This window comes from Schistocerca piceifrons, chromosome 4 (genome assembly GCF_021461385.2).
Source record: "Schistocerca piceifrons isolate TAMUIC-IGC-003096 chromosome 4, iqSchPice1.1, whole genome shotgun sequence".
NCBI classification, from domain to species: Eukaryota; Metazoa; Arthropoda; class Insecta; order Orthoptera; family Acrididae; genus Schistocerca; species Schistocerca piceifrons.
Window position 1 is genome coordinate 23,808,904 of NC_060141.1, and position 24,078 is coordinate 23,832,981.

The window sequence follows — 24,078 nt, forward strand, 5'->3', positions numbered from 1 at the left end:
TGGTTATGTTCAGCTACTTGGAGACCACGTGCAGCCATTCTTGGATGGAATTGTTATGGATGACAATGCGCCATGTTACTGGGCGACAATTGTGTGGTTTGAAGAACATTTCTGGACAATTCGAGCGAATGATTTGGCCAGCCAGATCGACCGACATTAAGACCCTTGTAACATTTTATGGCACACAATAGAGACGTCAGTTGGTGCACAAATCCTGCACTGGGAACACATTCGCAGTTAAGGACGCCTGTAGAAGCAGCATGGGTCAGTATTTATTCAGGGGATTTTCAGCGACTCGTTCAGTCCAAGCCATGTCAAGCTGTTCAAAAGGAAGTGCGACACGATATTAGATGGTATCACATGACTTTTGTCATCTCAGTATACATAAAAAGTGGTCATTTGAATCTACTATCTGGATCTTGCATCTACCTGATAATTGATAGAGTTGTGTGATTCATTTTAGACTCCTCACGCAGGCTCTAATAAAGGTGCTGATTTTCGTGGGACTCTCATTGGGCCGCGCGGGATTAGCCGAGCGGTCTCAGGCGCTGCAGTCATGGACTCTGCAGCTGATCCCGGCGGAGGTTCGAGTCCTCCCTCGGGCATGGATGTGTCTGTTTGTCGTTAGGATAATTTACGTGAAGTATGTGTAAGCTTAGGGACTGATGACCTTAGCAGTTAAGTCCCATAAGATTTCACACACACACACACACTCTCATTGGTAGTTTCGGAGCCACCTTTATAATAAACTGACAATTTAGAGCATTCTGTACAGCACTCGATGACTGCCTCACAACATTCTGAGCGTTTTCTAGTAAGTTCGAGTCCTAATAGGGTTGGTTTTGCTGGTATTCCTTAGCCTTTCATACATGTTGTTGAATTACTTTATAAGGAACGAGTTTTTAGTTTATCAAGTTATTTACTGTATTATTTTTCTCCTGTTCTAAATGTAACAATTGCCGTTCATCGTAGTCCAGCTGTATGCCGCTCTGTATCTGTACACCTAAATGACAGTATCAAATTTGAACTATTTCCAGCTCTTTCTCCTCCGACTTTCCCTCCGTTACCCAGGGTATTACACGTTTCACGCAACAGAAAACAGTTTTACACGCATACTCTGGTGCCGATATAGATACACTTATCCAGCAACTTAACCTGGACGTACATTCTAGTAAGTTAAAGCATATTCAGTTACAAGACTAATTATCAGATTACGTTGATTCGAATATACAAGTAGCAGCCGTTACACACAAATTTTTCAGTTTTACTATCCAAGTAGTCTGTTACCGTGAGTGCATAGCCCAGCTACAGCAACTGACGCGGGCTTGTAAGTCCTAGTGTCTCAATGAGACGCGTAAGCTGCCATATACGAACTTTTTAGTGCGGCATGTGATCACCAAATGAGTGTCTAAGAAATTACTTCCTGAAGTTGAACCGTCCCTCATTAGACGCTTGTTTGCCACTCATCCGTGCTTTTAAGTAAACAGTGACGTCGCCTACAGCATTGCGGGACATCCAGTTTGTATTTCAGGCTGGTACACAACGTCCAAGACTGAAGTGTAATGAACATGACGGGCTGGATGCAACTGTCCGCCCTCAAAAAGTTATTTTCTTGTCTTAATAGTTTTAGAACTCATCAGCGAGAGAACAGTTATTTTCAGAAGGCCAAGTGTCGCTCCTGTTGTAATTAGGGCCTCGAGAACGAAGTGCGTAATTCGGCCTATTGGTTGAAAGTCAATGGTACATGCCTTTCTGACGATGTACAAGCGTTGTCACCTTCGTTTCGTGGTGACTTTCAGCTTCATGCAATTTTCTCATTCAAACCTTTAAATTTAGAAGTGTAAATCCGTGGCATCTCAGTCACTTTCCCTGATACAGGCTCGCCAGCAGTGATTCTCAACTGGCATACCAATGGTTAGGCTCACCACAGCTCCGACCATTGGGGTTATAATGCTAGGGTATAAGGATTCCACAGTCGCGGCAGGGTTGTAAGTGGTCAAATCACGAGAAGCTATTACTGTTCTGCGTCTCGATCTCTTCCCCAAATCGAACCTGGAAATGCTCGATTCAGCCAATCAGGTGTGGGCGATGGTACCCACTAAACACCTTATGCTCTTCAAACGTAGTTTCCCAGCTATTCTCAAGCCCACATTAACTACTATCAGGGACAAGCAAGCTCATGTTATGCTGAAGGCTTCTGCAGTACCAAAATTTTGCAAGGTATGAAACATGCCCTTTGCCTTGAAGGATAGTAGCCTGTCTAGGGGCGCCCAGACAACTTTGTTTGCATTTGTGAAGTGACGGGTCTATGCCCAATAGAAGACGTCAGAATCCATGATTTTGGCAGAAATGCGCCTCTACCCATCACGTAAAAAACCACACCCATCTTAATTATCACATGACCAGCAATGCCATCCCCCTCCTACTGCACCAGACCTTCTCCAGAGAATATCAGTGTAGTATTTAAATGAAAGAATTACAGCATAGTATTTTAGTCTGAATCGAAGCGAAATCACAAGGCAGCCCCAGAGCAGGCGTCTTAGCTGTGCTAAAACGTGTCCGAAGTACCTGAATTTTTTTGATTTAAGCCAAAAGAAATTACCAAAAACGAAGTGCAAAATTCGATTTCTGTAGCATATATATGTATGCCACAATGGAGTCTCAAATAAATAATTTTCCGCCGCTAAATTGTTCTATGATGATTTTCAGGTATTACAGTGTTATTTCTAAATCGAAAATGTCTCCCAATATACATCAGAAAATCAAAAATGCAAAGTTTATGTCAAGTATTGCAATGTTATTTTCCTCAAATTAAATATTTTTCACGTCTAATTGTTCTGTGATGTTTGTCACATGTACATATGTCCTTTTCGCTTCTAAACTGCCTTGTAAAGTACATCAAATTAAAAATACAATGTTTACATCAAGTATGTAGCCTGTGCTAAACTCTAGGTTCATAAACAGTTAAATTTTGAACTCACATTGATTATGCCACAAATTCAACTTTTGAATTTCATAGGGTCAAGAATTAATTAACCTGGCTGTTGTCCATTCTTAGGAATTCCGTACCAGGGTTCACTTGGGCTGGTATTGTGTTCGATGTATCAAATAATGAGTCGAAATATGCGTCCGTAAATAACATTTATTATGTAAATACACTTCACATTCACAGTTACAGTAACGGTCATCAGTCACGCGGATTTTTCCAGTGGTGGCAACCTAATTCTGGTGGGGATTTAGAAAAAAATACGCGTATTGGCAGTCACACGATCTATCTCAGTGTTAGCTTACCCTGAACTGCCTGCGGCGCCACTTAAATATATATTTAACTAGGCCACTCCCCATCGGTTTAGGGGATATGAGGTCTCAAAAACGAAGTAAAAATATGTACTTCATAGTAGAAATAAACTGCCTGATGGCTAACACTATTTTAATTTATATTAGTTTTTACGAAAAACAATTTGTTCTTTGTATACTACATTAAAAGTAATGTACAGGGTTTTCAGAATGAGATTTTCACTCTGCAGTGGAGTGTGCGCTGATTTGAAACTGGCAGATTAAAACTGTGTGCCAGACCGAGACTCGAACTCGGAACTTTTGCCTTTCGCGGGCAAGTGCTCTACCATCTGAGCTACCCAGGCACGACTCACGACCCCTCCTCACACTTTCAATTCTGCCAGTACCTCGTCTCCTACCTTCCAAACTTTACAGAAGCTCTTCTGCGAACCTTGCAGAACTTTTTTTTTTTTGGTCATCAGTCTACTGACTGGCTTGATGCGGCCCGCCACGAATTCCTTTCCTGTGCTAACCTCTTCATCTCAGAGTAGCACTTGCAACCTACGTCCTCAATTATTTGCTTGACGTATTCCAATCTCTGTCTTCCTCTACGGTTTTTGCCCTCTACAGCTCCCTCTAGTACCATGGAAGTCATTCCTTCATGTCTTAGCAGATGTCCTATCATCCTGTCCCTTCTCCTTATCAGTGTTTTCCACATATTCCTTTCCTCTCCGATTCTGCATAGAACCTCCTCATTCCTTACCTTATCAGTCCACCTAATTTTCAACATTCGTCTATAGCACCACATCTCAAATGCTTAGATTCTCTTCTGTTCCGGTTTTCCCACAGTCCATGTTTCACTACCATACAATGCTGTACTCCAGACGTACATCCTCAGAAATTTCTTCCTCAAATTAAGGCCGGTATTTGATATTAGTAGACTTCTCTTGCCCAGAAATGCCTTCTTTGCCATAGCGAGTCTGCTTTTGATGTCCTCCTTGCTCCGTCCGTCATTGGTTATTTTACTGCCTCGGTAGCAGAATTCCTTAACTTCATTGACTTCGTGACCATCAATCCTGATGTTAAGTTTCACGCTGTTCTCATTTCTACTACTTCTCATTACCTTCGTCTTTCTCCGATTTACTCTCAAACCATACTGTGTACTCATTAGACTGTCCATTCCGTTCAGCAGATCATTTAATTCTTCTTCACTTTCACTCAGGATAGCAATGTCATCAGCGAATCGTATCATTGATATCCTTTCACCTTGTATTTTAATTCCACTCCTCAGCCTTTCTTTTATTTCCATCATTGCTTCCTCGATGTACAGATTGAAGAGTAGGGGCGAAAGGCTACAGCCTTGTCTTACACCCTTCTTAATACGAGCACTTCGTTCTGGATCGCCCACTCTTATTATTCCCTCTTGGTTGTTGTACATATTGTATATGACCCGTCTCTCCCTATAGCTTACCCCTACTTTTTTCAGAACCTCGAACAGCTTGCATCATTTTATATTGTCGAACACTTTTTCCAGGTCGACAAATCCTATGAAAGTGTCTTGATTTTTCTTTAGCTTTGCTTCCATTATTATCCGTAACGTCAGAATTGCCTCTCTCGTCCCTTTACTTTTCCTAAAGCCAAACTGATCGTCACCTAGCGCATTCTCAATTTTCTTTTCCATTCTTCTGTATATTATTCTTGTAAGCAGCTTCGATGCATGAGCTGTTAAGCTGATTGTGCGATAATTCTCGCACTTGTCAGCTCTTGCCGTCTTCGGAATTGTGTGGATGATGCTTTTCCGAAAGTCAGATGGTATGTCGCCAGACTCATATATTCTACACACCAACGTGAATAGTCGTTTTGTTGCCACTTCCTCCAATGATTTTAGAAATTCTGATGGAATGTTATCTATCCCTTCTGCCTTATTTGACCGTAAGTCCTCCAAAGCTGTTTTAAATTCCGATTCTAATACTGGATCCCCTATCTCTTCTAAATCGACTCCTGTTTCTTCTTCTATCACATCAGACAAATCTTCACCCTCATAGAGGCTTTCAATGTATTCTTTCCACCTATCTGCTCTCTCCTCTGCATTTAACAGTGGAATTCCCGTTGCTTTTAATGTCACCAAAGGTTGCTTTGACTTTCCTGTATGCTGAGTCTGTCCTTCCGACAATCATATCTTTTTCGGTGTCTTCACATTTTTCCTGCAGCCGTTTCGTCTTAGCTTCCCTGCACTTCCTATTTATTTCATTCCTCAGCGATTTGTATTTCTGTATTCCTGATTTTCCCGGAACATGTTTGTACGTCCTCCTTTCATCAATCAGCTGAAGTATTTCCTCTGTTACCCATCGTTTCTTCGCAGCTACCTTCTTTGTACCTATGTTTTCCCTCCCAACTTCTGTGATGGCCCTTTTTAGAGATGTCCATTCCTCTTCAACTGTACTGCCTACTGCGCTATTCCTTATTGCTGTATCTATAGCGTTAGAGAACTTCAAACGCATCTCGTCATTCCTTAGTACTTCCGTATCCCACTTCTTTGCGTATTGCTTCTTCCTGACTAATGTCTTGGACTTCAACCTACTCTTCATCACATCAGAACTAGCACTCCTGGAAGAAAGGATATTGCGGACACATGGATTAGCCACAGCCTGGCGGATGTTTCCAGAATATTTTCACTCTGCACGGAGTGTGCGCTGATATGAAACTTCCTGGCAGATTCTGTGAAGTTTGGAAGGTAGGAGACGGGGTACTGGCAGAATTGAAGCGACGGGTCGTGAGTCGTGCCTGGGAAGCTCAGATGGTGAAGCACTTGCTGCGAAAGGCAAAGGTCCTGAGTTCGAGTCTCGGTCTGGCGCATAGTTTTAATCTGCCAGGAAGTTTCATATCAGGGCACTCTCCGCTGCAGAGTGAAAATCTCATTCTGGGAACATCCATCAGGCTGTGGCTAAGCCATGTCTCCGCAATATCCTTTCTTCCAGGAGTGCAGTTTCGCAGAAGAACTTCTGTGAAGTCTGGAAGGTAGGTGACGAGGTACTGGCAGAATTGAATCTGTGAGGATGGGTCGTGAGTCGTGCTTGGGTAGCTCAGATGTAGAGTACTTGTCCGCGAAAGGCAGAGGTCCCGAGTTCGAGTCTCGGTCCGGCACACAGTTTTAATCTGCCAGAGAGTTTCAATGTATAGGGTGTTTCAAAAAGGAGTTTACAACCTTAAAAATATTAATTAATTCATAGTACCTGCAAAGATGATTGTAGTGCCATTTTTTTGTCGGAAAATACATGAGGTTCCGACTCGCGTAGTTCGCTAGTGCCAAATCGCACCGTAAGGAGCGCTAGCGGCAGCTGCGTTAAAGATGACTGCCTTCACTGGGCCTGAGCGTGCTAACTGTGTGTTTTGGTTTGAAGAATCGAAGTCGGTGACAACAGTTCAGCGTAATTTCCATACCAAGTACGCTAAAGATCCTCCTAGTAACGTACAATTTATGAGTGGCATAAATGTTTTGTAGAAACAGGGTACTTGGTAGGACTTGCGAAATCGTCTGGTAGTCCAAGCACATCTGACGACGTCGTTGAGCGAGTGAGACAACGTTTTGCCAACAGCCATCCTAAATGGACCCGGCGTGCATCTCGCGAACTACAGATTCCACATGCGACTGATTGGCGTGTGTTGAGAAACCGTTTGCATTTGAAACCGTAAGATTCATAAACGTACAAGCAGTAAAAGACACTGATAAAATTGCTCGCAAGAACTTCTGTGCAGATATGTTAAGCCGATTACATGAGGATGAACATTTCTTGGGCAAAATCATCTTTTCTGAGGATTCGACTTTTCACTTAAGTGGTAAGGTTAACGTAACATGTTCGTGATAGCTCTAAACTGAACGTTTTTTGGGCATTGAGCAAGAACAAAGTGTACCTGGGTATGTTACAACAATTTTTGATACCACGGATTGATTAGGACGACCAAGAACGAAATGTTTACTTGATGCAGGATGGTGCACCACCCCACTGCCTGGCTGGCGTTCAGGATTTTATCAGCGACCTCTTTCCAGGTCAATGGATTGGCCGTGATGCGCCAACTGCATGACCCGCCCGTTCCCCTGATCTGACACCACTTGATTTTTTTTTTTTTTACGGGGATTCATCAAGGTTATCGTGTTTGTGCCTCCTGTGATGGCTTTTCTACCTGAACTTAGAGCAAGAATTTATTCCGCTACTGAGCAAGTTACATTCGGAGTGCTACAGCGAGTTTGTGAAGAAATTGACTTTCGATGGAATGTGTGCAGGATAACCAACGGAAGCCAAATACAAGATCTTTAGTTTAAGGTTAAAAAAAAAAAAAACTTGGCGTGTTTCCTTACAAAATAACACTTAACTCAGCTCCAAATCTTCTCTCAATAAATCAGTATGAATTTTTAAAGTTGTAAAGTCCTTTTTGAAACACCCTGTATATGAATGTGGTAGAACCAATATATCTATTCCTTTCACAAATCGTTCTCCCATCTTAGCAAAATAAAATAAACATAAATCTTACGAAATTTAAAATGACAGTGAAATGGTGTGCAAAATATCTCATCTTAAAGGAATGTACTGATGATTCTAGAACTAGTCTTTGACTTCGCGAGTCTGTAACCATCCTCAGTTATGCAGAATTTAATGTTGGAATTAATATTTTATTGATAATATTTGAGCTAATGCGTTTAGTCTACATATGTTGGAGAAAAACATGTTTTGTTTCACATTATTCTTCAATGTAGTCATTTAACTGGATTTTTATATTGTCTAATAATTCGCACGACGATATCTGACACAGTTTTGGAATTAACAAAAGGAATAGGTGCCTCCTGAAATCTATTATCCTGTTGTGATCTTTAGACGTTACAGGTCCTCAGTCCATAGTAGCAAAATACAGGGCGCTTAATTTAAATGGTTTCTGAATTCGAAATATGGACTTTTTACGTGACTCCAACAACACAATTTCAGAAGTAGTGTATGGTATCTATAGAACTAGCAAGCGGTTAGAAATGTAGCGCTGTTGTTATAAAAGTGTCATATCTATAAAATTATTGAAATTATGTATTATCAGTATAGGTTACGGTCAAACAGTTTGTTACTAATGGTTTGATCAACTTTCCTAAATGATCGATAGTCGATAATGAAGTTATGGGACAAGTGGCATAATGTTATTTTCCACACACACACGTATATTCGTCATAATTGGTTCCAAGACATGAATGTGAACCCCTAGTAAGTGCCACAATGCTATTTTCATGCCAAAACACAAGTGGCTAAAAAGTATCTTGCTTATCTGGCAGGTAGACTTCATATTTAGACTTAATGTAGACGATGTAGTAAAACTAAACTGACCAAGCTTTTGTTATAGTTGTTATTACGATTTTAATTCGAAGACTGGTTTGATGCAACGCCCTACGCTACTGCAAACTGTAAAAGCCTCCTCATCTGTGAATAACTACTGCAAACCAAAAGTCATCAGAACCTGCTTACTGTACTCTCCTCTCGATTTTTCTCTGCAATTTTATCTCCTACACTTTCCTCAAATATTACGCTGTTGACTCCCTGATGTCTCAGAATGTGTCCCACATATCAAATCATTCTTATTTTAGTCAGATTATGCCCCAAATTTTTCTTGTCCCTAGTTCTTACGAGTACTCTCTTACTAGTTATTTGATCCACCCAGATAATTTCGGATTTCTTCTGTAGCACCACATATAAAGAGCTTCTATTCTCTTTATGTCGGCACTGTATATTTTCACTTTTCACTTCTGTGCAAGGCTACACTCCCCTCAAATGTCTTCATAAAAGACTTTCTAACCTTAAACTTATGTTCATTGTTGACAGTTTATTTTTATTAAAATATGCTTTTCTTGCCAATGCCATTCTGCATTTTGTATACTCTTTACTTGGGCTATCATCAGTTATTTCACTACACAAATAGCAAATATCATCTACTACTTCTAGTGTTTCATTTAGTAATCTAATTGCCTTGGCATCGCCTGATTTAATTCGGTTGCATTCCATTACTCTTGTTTTGCTTTTGAGAATGTTCAACTTATATCTTCCTTTCAAGACACTATCCATTTTGTTCAACTGAACTTCCAAGCACTTTGCTTTTTTCTGAAGTAACTGCAGTGATGAACTTCAGTTCAAACTCTATATTTTTCTTTGGCTTTCTTTACTGCTTGCTTAATGCACAGATTGAATAACTTAGGTGATAGGCTGCTGCCCCATTCTTATAACTGCAGAAAACACGTGTTAGCTGAAATACTATGCTAAGCAGGCAAGGACACTGTCAAATAGGCAATCTGAATTACTTCCAGTTAGTGGAACAATGTAATTAATTACGTTTTTTATGCCTACACTCGCAGACACAATGCAACCTCAGATTAAATATTTTCTCGTCTAAATTGCTCTATGATGGTTGTCAATGTGTAGTATCAATTACACATCTAAAATATGTGAAGGATGTTTGCAAGTTTTTCTGTAATGCTTCATCTTACCAAGCACCATTATCCGGCGGACGAAAATAATGCACCGTGTTGTACGCCATAAAATTTTATCCATGTTATTAAAAGCCGAATATTTCTTTCTAAGTGCGTTTGAACTAGATGTACTAGAGATTACTTTCAAAACGATCTTCCGCGGAATGCTGCAATATTTACTAGTCGTAACTGTAGTGCCAAGGCTTTCTAAAACGTATTCTATAATCAACTATAAATTAACAGCAAGATCCTTCCAGATACGCGAAGTAAAAACGCACAGATACACAAAAAACAGCCAGTAAACAAACGAATTGTGGAAACACGGTTTTAGGAAGAGAAGAAGAAGTTATGTGAAGAATTTTTTATTTTGATGTGGCAGTTGAACTTAATATTTTCGTAATACATTAGGAGAATTTTAGCTATGCTTTACCTTCATCACAACATGGCCATAGATGGTGCTGCAAAAAACTCAGAGAAAAAACGTATGCCTTAAAGCGAATGAAACTCAAACTTTGTTGCGAAATAAAATTGTATTATGTTTCTTATTCATGCACCACAGAAAATTTACTTACCTCTGTATATCACTCTATCTATCTGTATGTCTATCTATATCCCTCTTTAGCGCCTCTTTTAATAATGAGACAACATACAATCAGCTACAGAGGAGTGAAAGGAATGCTGTGTTCCCTAGTATCTAATATCCCCCTAGTATCTGACGTTCCCCAGCAGCTGAAATTTGCAGCCCCCCCCCCCCCCCCCCCAGTGACTGACTCCCCCACACCAAGAGCAGCTCTCACTCCCCAGCTGCTGACACGAACTGCACTGCGGGGCGAGGTTTGACTTAATAAGTCTCAACTTCCTGTCTACTTGCATTTGCCTGATGGGACAAGCCGCAGCATACAGGTACAAGTCTCAGCTTGGGTAGTCGACGTCATGATTAATCTTGCTGACATCTGTTCTTGCACAGTGATGCATTCCCCCGGCATGTCGTATTTTGCCGAGTATGGATCAATGATTATCTGCAGTTGAATACGAAATGATGACTTATTAGCAATTAGCCGTATAGCACGCGGTGGCTGCCTCACAACATTTCCAGTACTTTCTAGTAAGAAAAAGCGCTAATAACTTAGGTTTTGCTGGTACTCCTTAGCCTTTTGGAGATGCTGTTGAATTACTTTGTAAGGAAGAAGTTGTTTTTACTTTACTTTATTTACTATATTATTTTTCTCCTGTTTTTAATTTAATAATGCCTGTTAATTGTAATTCGTCTATATGTTGTACCATAACTGTACACATAAATGACAGCATATCTCTACAGCACCGCAATTCAGCTTTCCCCACGTTTTAACCCTCCGACTTTATCTCGATAGCTTCTCTGTAATCTGACAATATTTGATATCAGCAGTAGCCATTGTTTGAAGGAGTCTTCTGAGTCTTGTCTACATCTTTTGGAAGTCTCCCTTATTAGTACTTCCTACTTGACTTCCAGTTAGTTGCTTTCATTCATTTCTCGTGTCAGTATACATTTTTCACACAATCTCAGAGAAATAACGATAGTTGTACAGTAATTCTATTTATACTCGAAACGCGCGGTTGTGACGATTAATAATGACAATATATAAACTTAAGGTTTCCCGGATATAAAAGATAATCATAGTAGCTGTATGACATGGGTTGTCTGAGGATTATCTAGGCGCTATGCTTGTGATGCAGCCACCAAAAGCTGCTACTTCCCTAGAAGGAAATGCGTAGTATTTCTTTTCTATTTATCCGTGCTGAAATAAGATATATTCTTTTTTTTAGCAAATGCAATAGCGATTCTCTTGGAAGAAAGATAGTTCTAAAAACCATGTGGAAAAAGGGGTTGTTGTTGTTGTTGTGGTCTTCAGTCCTGAGACTGGTTTGATGCAGCTCTCCATGCTACTCTATCCTGTGCAAGCTTCTTCATCTCCCGGTACCTACTGCAACCTACATCCTTCTGAATCTGCTTAGTGTATTCATCTCTTGGTCTCCCTCTACGATTTTTACCCTCCACGCTGCCCTCCAATACTAAATTTGTAATCCCTTGATGCCTCAGAACATGTCCTACCAACCGATCCCTTCTTCTAGTCAAGTTGTGCCACAAACTCCTTTTCTCCCCAATTCAGTGCAATACCTTCTCATTAGTTATGTGATCTACCCATCTAACCTTCGGGATTCTTCTGTAGCACCACATTTCGAAAGCTTCTATTCTCTTCTTGTCCAAACTACTTATCGTCCATGTTTCACTTCCATACATTGCTACACGCCATACAAATACTTTCAGAAACGACTTCCTGACACTTAAATCAATACTCGATGTTAACAAATTTCTCTTCTTCAGAAACACTTTCCTTGCCATTGCCAGTCTGCATTTGATATCCTCTCTACTTCGACCATCATCAGTTATTTTGCTCCCCAAATAGCCAAATTCCTTTACTACTTTAAGTGTCTCATTTCCTAATCTAATTCCCTCAGCGTCACCCGACTTAATTCGACTACATTCCATTATCCTCGTTTTGGCTTTTGTTGAAGTTCATCTTATGTTCATCTAAAGGGGTAACATTATTCATGTGTCCTACAACTGAAACTAAATGAAAGTGAAACGAAAGAAAGACATCGGTACTGAGTGAATCAGTGCTTAAGCATTACGGCACTGCGCTGACGTGAATCGGCAAATGCAGCAGCGGTACGAACCGGGCACAGGCACAGGCGAGATGGTGATGGCCGCACACGGAGGAGCGAGGAAGGCTGCCACTGCTGCGGCGGTTACCGCGGCCACCGCCAGAGGCGCCACTGGCGGGCGCGGCGCCTTCACGGCTGCGACCTGCAACAGAACAGGAGCGCGTCTCACTCGTCACGATGTGAGGACAAGGAGAGCTGCAAGATGAGCAGGCAAGTTGTCACAGCAAACACAGGAATCCCGCGACTATACCTCTTGCTTATCTGACACATTCTATACAGCCAAGCTAAGGGCACATATTGAGCTGTGGTATTATGGTTTTGAGTAACATAGTCTCCTTTGTTCAAATTTCATCTGCAATACTACAATACACACAGATAACGATTAAAATTGCAATTCCACGGAAGACATCAAACAACGAAATTTTTCTTACTGTGAGTATAGCGTGTAGTAGGAAGAAGACATTATTAAATTTATACTCGGTTTGCCGTTATACGGGCTAAGAGATACATTGTGGCTGTAACACCAATACCTATTTTCAATTTTGATTCTCGTAGAAGTAGCATCAGCTCTTGCTGGCGTGTAATAACATTGACTAACTTGGGGTTTACAGTTGGTGATTTCAGAGGCTGATCGAGTAAAAACCAAAAAATGGTTAGTGTACTCACAGTAGGAAACAGTGATATGATTGCCACCATTTGCCAGGCGGTCGGTAGTGTAAGTTCACAGACGGTGAAGGCAAGACCGAGGTAGGAATGCGATGCTTAACCCTAAGACAATAAAAAACTGTCATAAGAAATTAATGGCAACAGGTGGTGTCTAAGATGCAAGTCATTGTGGAAGACGCTCAACATACAGACCGGAAGACAATGCGAATATTATTCAGCACGTCTTTGACAGAGCCCTTCAAAGTTAACAAGACAACATGCTAGGGAAAGGGTGAGCCCTACTCTCTCCCAACTATGCGTTTTCGTGAACTTCGCTGGCCGGCCGGAGTGGCCGAGCGGTTCTATACGCTTCAGTCTGGAACCGCGCGACCGCTACGGTCGCAGGTTCGAATCCTGCCTCGGGCATGGATGTGTGTGATGTCCTTAGGTTAGTTAGGTTTAATTAGTTCTAAGTTCTAGGCGACTGATGACCTCAGATGTTAAGTCGCATAGTGCTCACAGCCATGTGAACCATTTTTGAACTTCGCTGTCTATCTGTGGTTTCCCGCCCTTGTCGCGGTTACGTCGTGGTTCTTCTTCCTTCTACGCGTGGCAGCAGTGATGTGTATCGATATTTGCGCCGTGTACCATATTTGGTTTGTTGCGTATAGTTTCCGGCAAGGGGGTCTGGAGTGATCGCTCGGTTGTTGCGGACAAAGGAAGCTCTACAGGCGGTGCAGTCGGCTGGGTCCGCTGGCAGCCCCTGCACAGTGTCGGAGTGTGTGTGGAGCTGTCCGATCACCACAAGCTTCGTGGTTCACCGACCAAGGACGTCAAAGTTGAGTAGTGGTTTCAAATACCCAAGCCACATCTATTCTTGTTGTGGTGGTTCGCTTCGGTGGTTTGCTGTTGGGGAGGTTTTCTGGTGAGCAACACCGAGTGTTTCTATTGCTGAAATTTAGCCGCTATGCGGTGCAATAAACTATTTTGGTCGACTACGATTTGAGTGCACCAGTGGAATTTTCCGTCTTGTGGCCGTTAGTATTCTGGTTACCTGCCCTGGGCACTGACGTAAAATCAAGCAGTGTTCTTTTGAGCGAGTTAACCATGACTGTGTTTCAAATTCAAATGTAGCAGCGGAATTCTGTGCCTGGTGGCTGTTAGTGTTCTGGTTACCTGCTCTGGACACTAACGCAATTTCAGGCAGCGTCGTTGCCTCACCTGTTGTCGCTGTCCAACATGGTGTGTAATTTTGACAGCTAATGCGTACTCCATTGTGGAGTATCACGTTTGTAACATTGCCGGTTGGGGTTCTCATGTACTGATTGGCAGGAAGCAATTCGTTGTGTCGGTCGGTCTGTGGCTGCCCCCTGGTTGGGTTCCGACGGATCAAGTGTAGTTGGGCTCACCACCCGTCTCGCCTAAGTGAACGTGGGCAGACCGAACTCCCTGGAGGCTTTCTGAGTTCCACCCGTGTTTAATTATTTGTTGTCAGCTATTTTAAATTTTAGGCTCACGGTTATTGTTGTTTCTTAAAATTTTGCAAAATTAATTTTTAAATTTACCTTTCGTGCTTAAACACTGCGGCCTTCTGCCTTTAAAGATTGCGGTAATATACTCTCAAGTTTTGAAATTTAGTTCTGGCCCTCATCCGTTTGTGTTGCACGTTGCACATATTGCCTTTAGGGTTTTAAATGATTTTATTGCTATCATGAAAGAAGGTTGTATACATGGAAGAACCCTGGAGATACTAAAAGGTATCAGATAGATTATATAATGGTAAGACAGAGATTTAGGAACCAGGTTTTAAATTGTAAGACATTTCCAAGGGCAGATGTGGACTCTGACCACAATCTATTGGTTACGACCTGTAGATTAAAACTGAAGAAACTGCAAAAAGGTGGGAATTTATAGAGATGGGACCTGGATAAACTGAAAGAACCAGAGGTTGTACAGAGTTTGAGGGAGAGCATAAGGGAACAATTGACAGGAATGGGGGAAAGAAATACAGTAGAAGAAGAATGGGTAGCTTTGAGGGATGAAGTAGCGAAGGCAGCAGTGGATCAAGTAGGTAAAAAGACGAGGGCTAGTAGAAGTCCTTGGGTAACAGAAGAAATATTGAATTTAATTGATGAAAGGAGAAAATATAAAAATGCAGTAAATGAAGCAGGCAAAAAGGAATACAAACGTCTCAAAAATGAGATCGACAGGAAGTGCAAAATGGCTAAGCAGGGATGGCTAGAGGACAAATGTAAGGATGTAGAGGCCTATCTCACTAGGGGTAAGACAGATACTGCCTACAGGAAAATTAAAGAGACCTTTGGAGATAAGAAAACGACTTGTATGAACATCAAGAGCTCAGATGGAAACCCAGTTCTAAGCAAAGAAGGGAAAGCAGAAAGGTGGAAGGAGTATATAGAGGGTCTATACAAGGGCGATGTACTTGAGGACAATATTATGGAAATGGAAGAGGATGTAGATGAAGATGAAATGGGAGATATGATACTGCGTGAAGAGTTTGAGAGAGCACTGAAAGACCTGAGTCGAAACAAGGCCCCCGGAGTAGACAACATTCCATTGGAACTACTGATGGCCTTGGGAGAGCCAGTCCTGACAAAACTCTACCATCTGGTGAGCAAGATGTATGAAACAGGCGAAATACCCTCAGACTTCAAGAAGAATATAATAATTCCAATCCCAAAGAAAGCAGGTGTTGACAGATGTGAAAATTACCGAACTATCAGTTTAATAAGTCACAGCTGCAAAATACTAACACGAATTCTTTATAGACGAATGGAAAAACTAGTAGAAGCCAACCTCGGGGAAGATCAGTTTGGATTCCGTAGAAACACTGGAACACGTGAGGCAATACTGACCTTACGACTTATCTTAGAAGCTAGATTAAGGAAAGGCAAACCTACATTTCTAGCATTTGTAGACTTAGAGAAAGCTTTTGACAATGTTGACTGGAATACTCTCTTTCAAATTCTAAAGGTGGCAGGGGTAAAATACAGGGAGCGAAAGACTATTTACAATTTGTACAGAAACCAGATGGCAGTTATAACAGTCGAGGGACATGAAAGGGAAGCAATGGTTGGGAAGGGAGTAAGACAGGGTTGTAGCCTCTCCCCGATGTTGTTCAATCTGTATATTGAGCAAGCAGTAAAGGAAATAAAAGAAAAATTCGGAGTAGGTATTAAAATTCATGGAGAAGAAATAATAACTTTGAGGTTCGCCGATGACATAGTAATTCTGTCAGAGACAGCAAAGGACTTGGAAGAGCAGTTGAATGGAATGGACAGTGTCTTGAAAGGAGGATATAAGCTGAACATCAACAAAAGCAAAACAAGGATAGTGGAATGTAGTCGAATTAATTCGGGTGATGCTGAGGGAATTAGATTAGGAAATGAGACACTTAAAGTAGTAAAGGAGTTTTGCTATTTGGGGAGCAAAATAACTGATGATGGTCGAAGTAGAGAGGATATAAAATGTAGACTGGCAATGGCAAGGAAAGCGTCTCTGAAGAAGAGAAATTTGTTAACATCGAGTATAGATTTAAGTGTGAGGAAGTCATTTCTGAAAGTATTTGTATGAAGTGTAGCCATGTATGGAAGCGAAACATGGACGATAAATAGTTTGGACAAGAAGAGAATAGAAGCTTTCGAAATGTGGTGCTACAGAAGAATGCTGAATATTAGATGGGTAGATCACATAACTAATGAGGAAGTATTGAATAGGATTGGGGAGAAGAGAAGTTTGTGGCACAACTTGACCAGAAGAAGGGATCGGTTGGTAGGACATGTTCTGAGGCATCAAGGGATCACCAATTTAGTATTGGAGGGCAGCGTGGAGGGTAAAAATCGTAGAGGGAGATCAAGAGATGAATACACTAAGCAGATTCAGAAGGATGTAGGCTGCAGTAGGTACTGGGAGATGAAGAAACTTGCACAGGATAGAGTAGCATGGAGAGCTGCATCAAACCAGTCTCAGGACTGAAGACCACAACAACAACAACTCTGAAAGGAATCTAATTGGTATACAGTCTGGACCGGAAGACTTGCTTTCATTAAGTGATTTAAACTGCTTCGCTATTCCGAGGATATCTACTTCTAAGTTACTCATGTTAGTGAGTGTTATTGATTCGAATTCTGGATTATCTACTTCATTTTCTTTGGTGAAGGAATTTCGAAAAGCAGTGTTAACTAATTCAGCTTTGGCAGCATTGCCGTCGATAGTATTTCCATTGATATCGAGCAGAGAAGGCACTGATTGTGTCTTGCCGCTGGCGTACCTTACACACGACCAGAATCATTGCTATCTTAATTGAATTTTTGATTTTTTAAGATTTCTTGTTGGCCTTTTGCCGTTAAAGGTCTATGATAATATATTCTCAAATTTTGGAAATTAATTGTGTCCCTCAGCCATTGGTATTGCGCCTTGCGTATGTTGCTTTTGAATTATTTTATTGCTATCTTAATTGGATATTTATCTTGTTAAGATTTCTTGTTGGAGGCCTTCAGCTGTGAAAGAGTTGCTAAATTACAATAAATGACAATTAGAAGCAGAAACTGACCTCAACCCTTGGCCCTTTCCACGATCCTATTACCTGTTCTGCCCAGCGGTTTTAGCGGGCGTCTCAAACGGATTGTCATGTCACACGGTAATGACCATTATAAAAAGGGAGCTATTCTTTCGATCTTGGAAGCCAGATTACGCGCAACAACTATTCAACTATTTCATGAGGACTGCAACAGTAGACTGGAATTTTGCGAGATTATGCTCGTTTGGAAAGATGATTATCCCGATATGCACGACAGTGTCCTGTGGCCAGGTGAAGCAGTATTTCAAGTTACGGTGCACAATACTGGGAGATGCTTCGAAGGCACGTATGGCTCCTGATTCAAGAATGGGAAAATAAAAGGGTATTTCTGTTCATGCAAGATGGCGCTCCACCCCACTACGCAATTGCAGTGAGCGAATGGCTTGATGACAATTCCATTGGCAGGCGGATTCGTCGCTGGAGATTGACAGAAAGGCCTTCCTGCAGCCCTGATATAACATGATGCAACTTTTTCGACTGAGCTAAGTAACAAGTCCACAAATCAAAATCAAAAGAAGTTAGCAGTCTCGAACAAACTATCCATGAGGAAACAATAATGTATTCAATGGAAGTAAAACTATCATAAGTTGTATACTTGTTTTTTATTGAGTGATCGCAACCGATTGCCTCGATCGCCAATGCAGAAGTTGGAGATAGCTGCTGCGTAGAAAGATGTTGTCTCCTATGAATGCGATGCTCTGTTACCTTCGTGGATGACTATTTCGGACACTTGTTTCCTTCTGTAGTTCATTTTTCTTGTGGAACCCTCTAAAGTCTCCAATTTTTTTCGGTATATAGGAGAAAAATAAACTGCAAATTGAAACCTGTGCTTGAAGCCGTCATCCACCGAGTCAAGATAGCATCGCTTTCACTGGAGACAAGGCCCGTCTACGCAGCAGCTAGCTGCATCTTCTCCACTGGCGTTCGTGGCAATGAACATTGCGAGACGTTCAGCTTACGATCTGTCAGCGTACAAGGTCACATTCACTGCGTACAAGGTCACACTCAAGAAAGCCTCTGCAACCAACCGAAGTGTGTTGCAACATTTCTGGGACACCGTGTACCAGAAGCGATCAAAACGTTTCCCTTCGAAGGTCACACTGATCCCTTGCCTACATGTCGGTGCTTATATACCGACATCGGAGTCGCGCTAGGTTTCATATACGCTGCAGCAAATCCCTCAAAGGGAGACATTTTTATCGCCCCTTACATTAGACGGAGCTGCTACCTCTGGCATCGAGAGTGATCCTAATCCGGCTGAACCTCGAGTCCAAGGGAGATTGGACGACAGCTATAGGTTGTTGATGTTGTTGTTGTTGTGGTCTTCAGTCCAGAGACTGGTTTGATGCAGCTCTCCATGCTACTGTATCCTGTGCAAGCTTCATTCCCAGTACCTACTGCAACCTACATCCTTCTGAATCTGCTTAGTGTATTCATCTCTTGCTCTCCCTCTAAGATTTTTACCCCCCACGCTGCACTCCAATATTATATTGGTAATCCCTTGATGCCTCAGAACTTCTCCTACCAAACGATCCCTTCTTCTAGTCAAGTTGTGCCGCAAATTTCTCTTCTCCCCAAATTCTGTTCAGTACCTCCCCATTAGTTATATGATCTACCCACCTAATCTTCAGCATTCTTCTGTAGCACCACATTACGAAATCTTCTATTCTCTTCTTGTCTAAACTATTTATCGTCCATATTTGACTTCCATACATGGCTACACTCCATACAAATATTTTCAGAAACGGCTCCCTGACTCTTACATCTATTCTCGATGTTAACAAACGTCTCTTCTTCTGAAACGCTTTCCTTGCGATGTCCAGTCTACATTTTATGATTATATCCTCCCTATTTCGACCATCATCAGTTATTTTGCTCCCCGAATAGTAAAACTCATTTACTACCATAAGTGTATCATTTGCTAATCTAATTCCCTCAACATCATCTGATTTATGTCCTCGTTTTGCTTTTGTTGATGTTCATCTTATATCCTCCTTTTAAGACGCTGAAGATTCCTTTCAACTGCTCTTCCAGGTCCTTTTCTGTCTGACAGAATTACAATGTTATCGGCAAACCTCAAAGTTTTTATTTCTTCTCCATGGATTTTAATTCCTACTCCGAATTTTTCTTTTGTTCCTTTACTGCTTCCTCAGTATACAAATTGAATAACATCGTGGATAGGGTACAACCCTGCTCACTCCTTTCTCAACCACTGCTTCCCTTTCATGCCCCTCCACTCTTATAACTGCCATCTGGTTTCTGTACAAATTCCAAATAGCCTTTCGCTCCCTGTATTTGATCCCTGCCACCTTCAGAATTTGAAAGAGTATTCCAATGAAGATTGTCAGAAACATTCTCTAAGTATACAAAAGCTAGAAACGTAGGTTTGCCTTTTCTTAATCTAGCTTCTAAGATAAGTCGTAGGGTCAGTATTGCCTCATGTGTTCCAACATTTCTACGTAATCCAAACTGATCTTCACAGAGGTCGGCTTCCACCAGTTATTCCTTTCGTCTGTAAAGAATTCGTGTTAGTATTTTGCAGCCGTGGCTTGTTAAACTGATAGTTCGGTAATTTTCACATATGTCAACACTCTTTGGGATTGGAATTATTATAATCTTCTTGAAGTCTACGGGTATTTCGCCTGTCTCATACATCTTGCTCACCAGATGGTAGAGTTTTGTCAGGGCTGGCTCTCCCAAGGCTATCAGCAGTTCTAATGGAATGTTGTCTACTCCCGGGGCCTTGTTTCGACTTAGGTCTTTCAGTGCTCTGTCAAATTCTTCACGCAGTATCATATTTCCCATTTCATCTTGATCGACATCCTCTTCCATTTCCATAATAATGTATTCAAGTACATTCCTCATGTATAGACCCTCTATATACTCTTCCCACCTTTCTGCTTTCCCATCTTTGTATAGAAATGGGTTTCCATCTGAGCTCTTGATTTCATGCAAGTGGTTCTCATTTCTTCAAAGGTCTTTTTAATTTTCCTGTAGGCAGTGTCTGCCTTACTTCTAATGATAAATGCCTCTAGATCCTTACATTTGTCCTCTGGCACCCCTGCTTAGCCATTTTGCACTTCCTGTATCTCATTTGAGTCGTTTGTGTTCCTTTTTGCCTGCTTCATTCACTGAATTTTTATATTTTTTCATTTCATGAATTAAATTAAATATCTCTTCTGTTACCCAAGGCTTTCTACTAGTCCTCGTCTTTTTACCTGCTTGATCCTCTGCTGCCTTCAGTGTTTCATCTCTCAAAGCTACCCATTCTTCTTCTACTGTGTTTCATTCCCATGTTAATGTCAATCGCTCCCTAATACTCTCTCTGAAACTTTCTATAACCTCTGGTTCTTTCAGTTTATCCATGTCCCATCTCCTTAAGTTCCCACCTTTTTGCAGTTTGTTCAGTTTTAATCTACAGTTCATAACCAATAGGTTGTGGACAGAGTCGACATCTGCCCCTGTAAATGTGTGACAGTATAAAACCTGGTTCCTAAATATGTGCTCTACCGTTATATAATCTACCCTTCCAGTATTTCCAAGCCTCTCCCACGCATACAACATTCTTTCATGATTCTTGAACCAAGTGTTAGCTATGATTAAGTTATGCTCTGTGCAAAACTTACCATTCGGCTTCGTCTTTCATTCCTTGCCCCCATTCCATATTCACCTACTACTTTTCCTTTGCTTCCTTTTCCTACTATCGAATTCCAGTCACCCACGATTATTAAATTTTCGTCTTCCTTTACTATCTGAATAATTCGTTTTACTTCATCATAGATTTTACCAATCTGTTCGTCATCTGCAGAGCTAGTTGGCATATAAACTTGTAGTACTGTGGTAGGCGTGGGCTTCGTGTCTATCTTGGCTACAATAATGCGTTCACTATGCTGTTCGTAGTAGCTGCCGAGAATTCTTCCGGGTTGTATGGCCGTGGTCCTTGGAACTCTTCTTCCCTGACGTTTCATTCAAAGCTACGTTGGACATCTTCGGATGTGATCCTGGTTATGCTGAGTTTTGTCGACGATATGTTTTTGCGTGGGGTCCGCCTTCAGCAAAAAAGTTTTGTTTGCTGTCCCAGACATGTTTCACTGCAGTTGCAGCATCATCAGTGCTTTTTTTTATTGTTATGGCTGTTTAACAATAGGAATGTTCTTTAGTGTTTAAATACATGTAAATATTAGTTTATAAATCATAATTACAGATTTTTGAAGAGAACATAAAATTTTTTATCCATACCTTCTTTCCACATGGTGTGGTTTTCCTGCTGTGTTACATTTTTACAGTGTCAGTTTTGCGTAAATATTTTGCCTACATCAAGTTGTATATAGTTGCAGATGTCAAAGTGTAAAGAAAAACTGACATTCTAAAAACGTAACACAGCAGGAAAACCACACCGTGTGGTAAGAAGGTATAAATAGATAATTTTATGTGCTCCTCCAAAATCTGTAATTACGATTTAGAAACTAATATTTACAGCAAAGAACATTCCTTATGTTTAACAGCCATAATAATAAAAAAAACCACTGATGATGCTGCAACTGTAGTGAAACATATCTGGGACAACAAACAAAATTGTGTTTTGCTAAAGGCGGACCACACCCTGTTTTTCACAGAAAGTCGAACATCTTGCCCCATTTTACATGCCCAAACGGTATTTCCAGTTCGACAAATCCTATGAACGTTTCTTGAGTTTTCTTGCTTATTGTTCGGCAAAAGTTCAGCTGCAACTCCGGCAGCTTTCACCATTCTACAATAAATTTCCTTACTTTTCAGTATTATGTTACAACAAACTATAGTTTACCATGACTGGAGTAACGAGGTATCTATTAATTCTAACACAGTATTTTTTAAACACATAAAACTAAGAGTTTAGCAATAGAACAATTCAGAACAATAAACTGTTAACATAGTCTTGTCTTATATTTGAAGTAATTTGTGCGTATAAATTACAGATATACTATGTTTCCTGAAAAAGAAACTGGGACCTTTACCCGAGAGATCTCTATATTATGAAACTCTGACACGAAATTCAAGTTCAACGCAGAAAGTGTGGCGAGCAAAGCTAACGTGTTTGTTGCTCGTCCGCCACGCTCTGGCGCGGTCGTTTCACTGCTCTCTTTCACAGCCTCTGGGCTGAAGACGCCGTGACCGACCACTGCTGCATCCAGTGGCCACGTCGTATACAGTCCAGGTGAGGTACGTGTGTGTGTTTTACGAAGCGATCATTTGCGAAAGAATTTTTTAAAGTTTTCTTAAGTATTGCAGGTGAAACCGCTTTGTAAAGATCCGACAGCATTACCGGTTCCTTGAAAGATTCATCTTTACGAATGAAATGTGTTAGTAGGTACACAGATCAGCGGTTCCTCGTTTCTGTAACCGTCCTCTCTCCTCCCCCTCCCCCTCCCCCCTCTCTCGCCACCTGGTTTTGATGACAGTGCAATATAGACTTCACATGGGCTTCACAAGCCAGGGAAAAAGAGGGGAAAAGGATAAAATTAAAGTAATGCCTTTATTTTCTTGGATCTTTACATCGATATCTACAAATTTATTATTCTTTTTAAAGACATGTGTGTTGCTCATGAGCATAATCATGTATTAAACGGATTAATACTAAAGTATATGTCTGAAAAGCCTATCGTAGAAATCCATGTCCACATGAGGGATGACAGACATTTACAATCACAGAACACAATGATAACAGCTCTTGTAGTGAATAGTAATGTAATGTAAGACCGCAACAATTTTTGTCTTGCACTAAACGACAGTCAGAATCAATTTGGTCTTTGAACTTTGGGACACAGGTCTGACTAATGACATTCGCTGGCTGTCGGATGTGATCCAAGACGCTGCTGCCATCAGAGTAGCCTATCAAAGAGTTGGGCGAGCGGTGCTGCGCTCTATTGTAAGTAGACGTTCAGCGGGTGGACGGTAAGGGACCTCTTGAGGGCACGAGCTATTAGCGCGTGTACTGCATCTATAGGTCAGGGATTAAATCCTCAGACCTCTCATTGACTGAATTGTGAAACTGAAGAATGTGGTAAGAGAATACGTTCTCGTAGCCTGTGCTAGCGGACAAAATTATGCTCTGCGAGAGACGTTCCAGAGTTACAGAAAAGTCTTTGGAACAATGTTTTGTCAAATTACTTACTTTCTCTACAATAGAACTGATGAATGACGCACAATTAAATCCATATCCGCTGGTAACAGAGATTAGATCATCGCGCGGTGATAAGTTACGGAATTATTCGCAGCTACGCAAATAGTGGTAAAGGAATGTGACACTCAAATGGTTCAAATGGCTCTGAGCACTATGGGACTTAACTTCTGAGGTCATCAGTGTCCAAGAACTTAGAAC

The 24,078-nt window shown here is 41.2% G+C and overlaps 1 protein-coding gene across 1 annotated transcript in view; it reads right to left on the reverse strand.

The window, feature by feature from the left end:
* LOC124795561 (glycine-rich protein DOT1-like) overlaps positions 1–24,078 on the reverse strand; it is an 81,316-nt gene that overhangs the window by 37,694 nt on the left and 19,544 nt on the right. Inside the window, exon 2 of the mRNA XM_047259634.1 lies at positions 12,488–12,617. Within this exon, the coding sequence (XP_047115590.1) occupies positions 12,488–12,617 (130 nt within the window). The remainder of the gene's footprint in view (positions 1–12,487; positions 12,618–24,078) is intronic.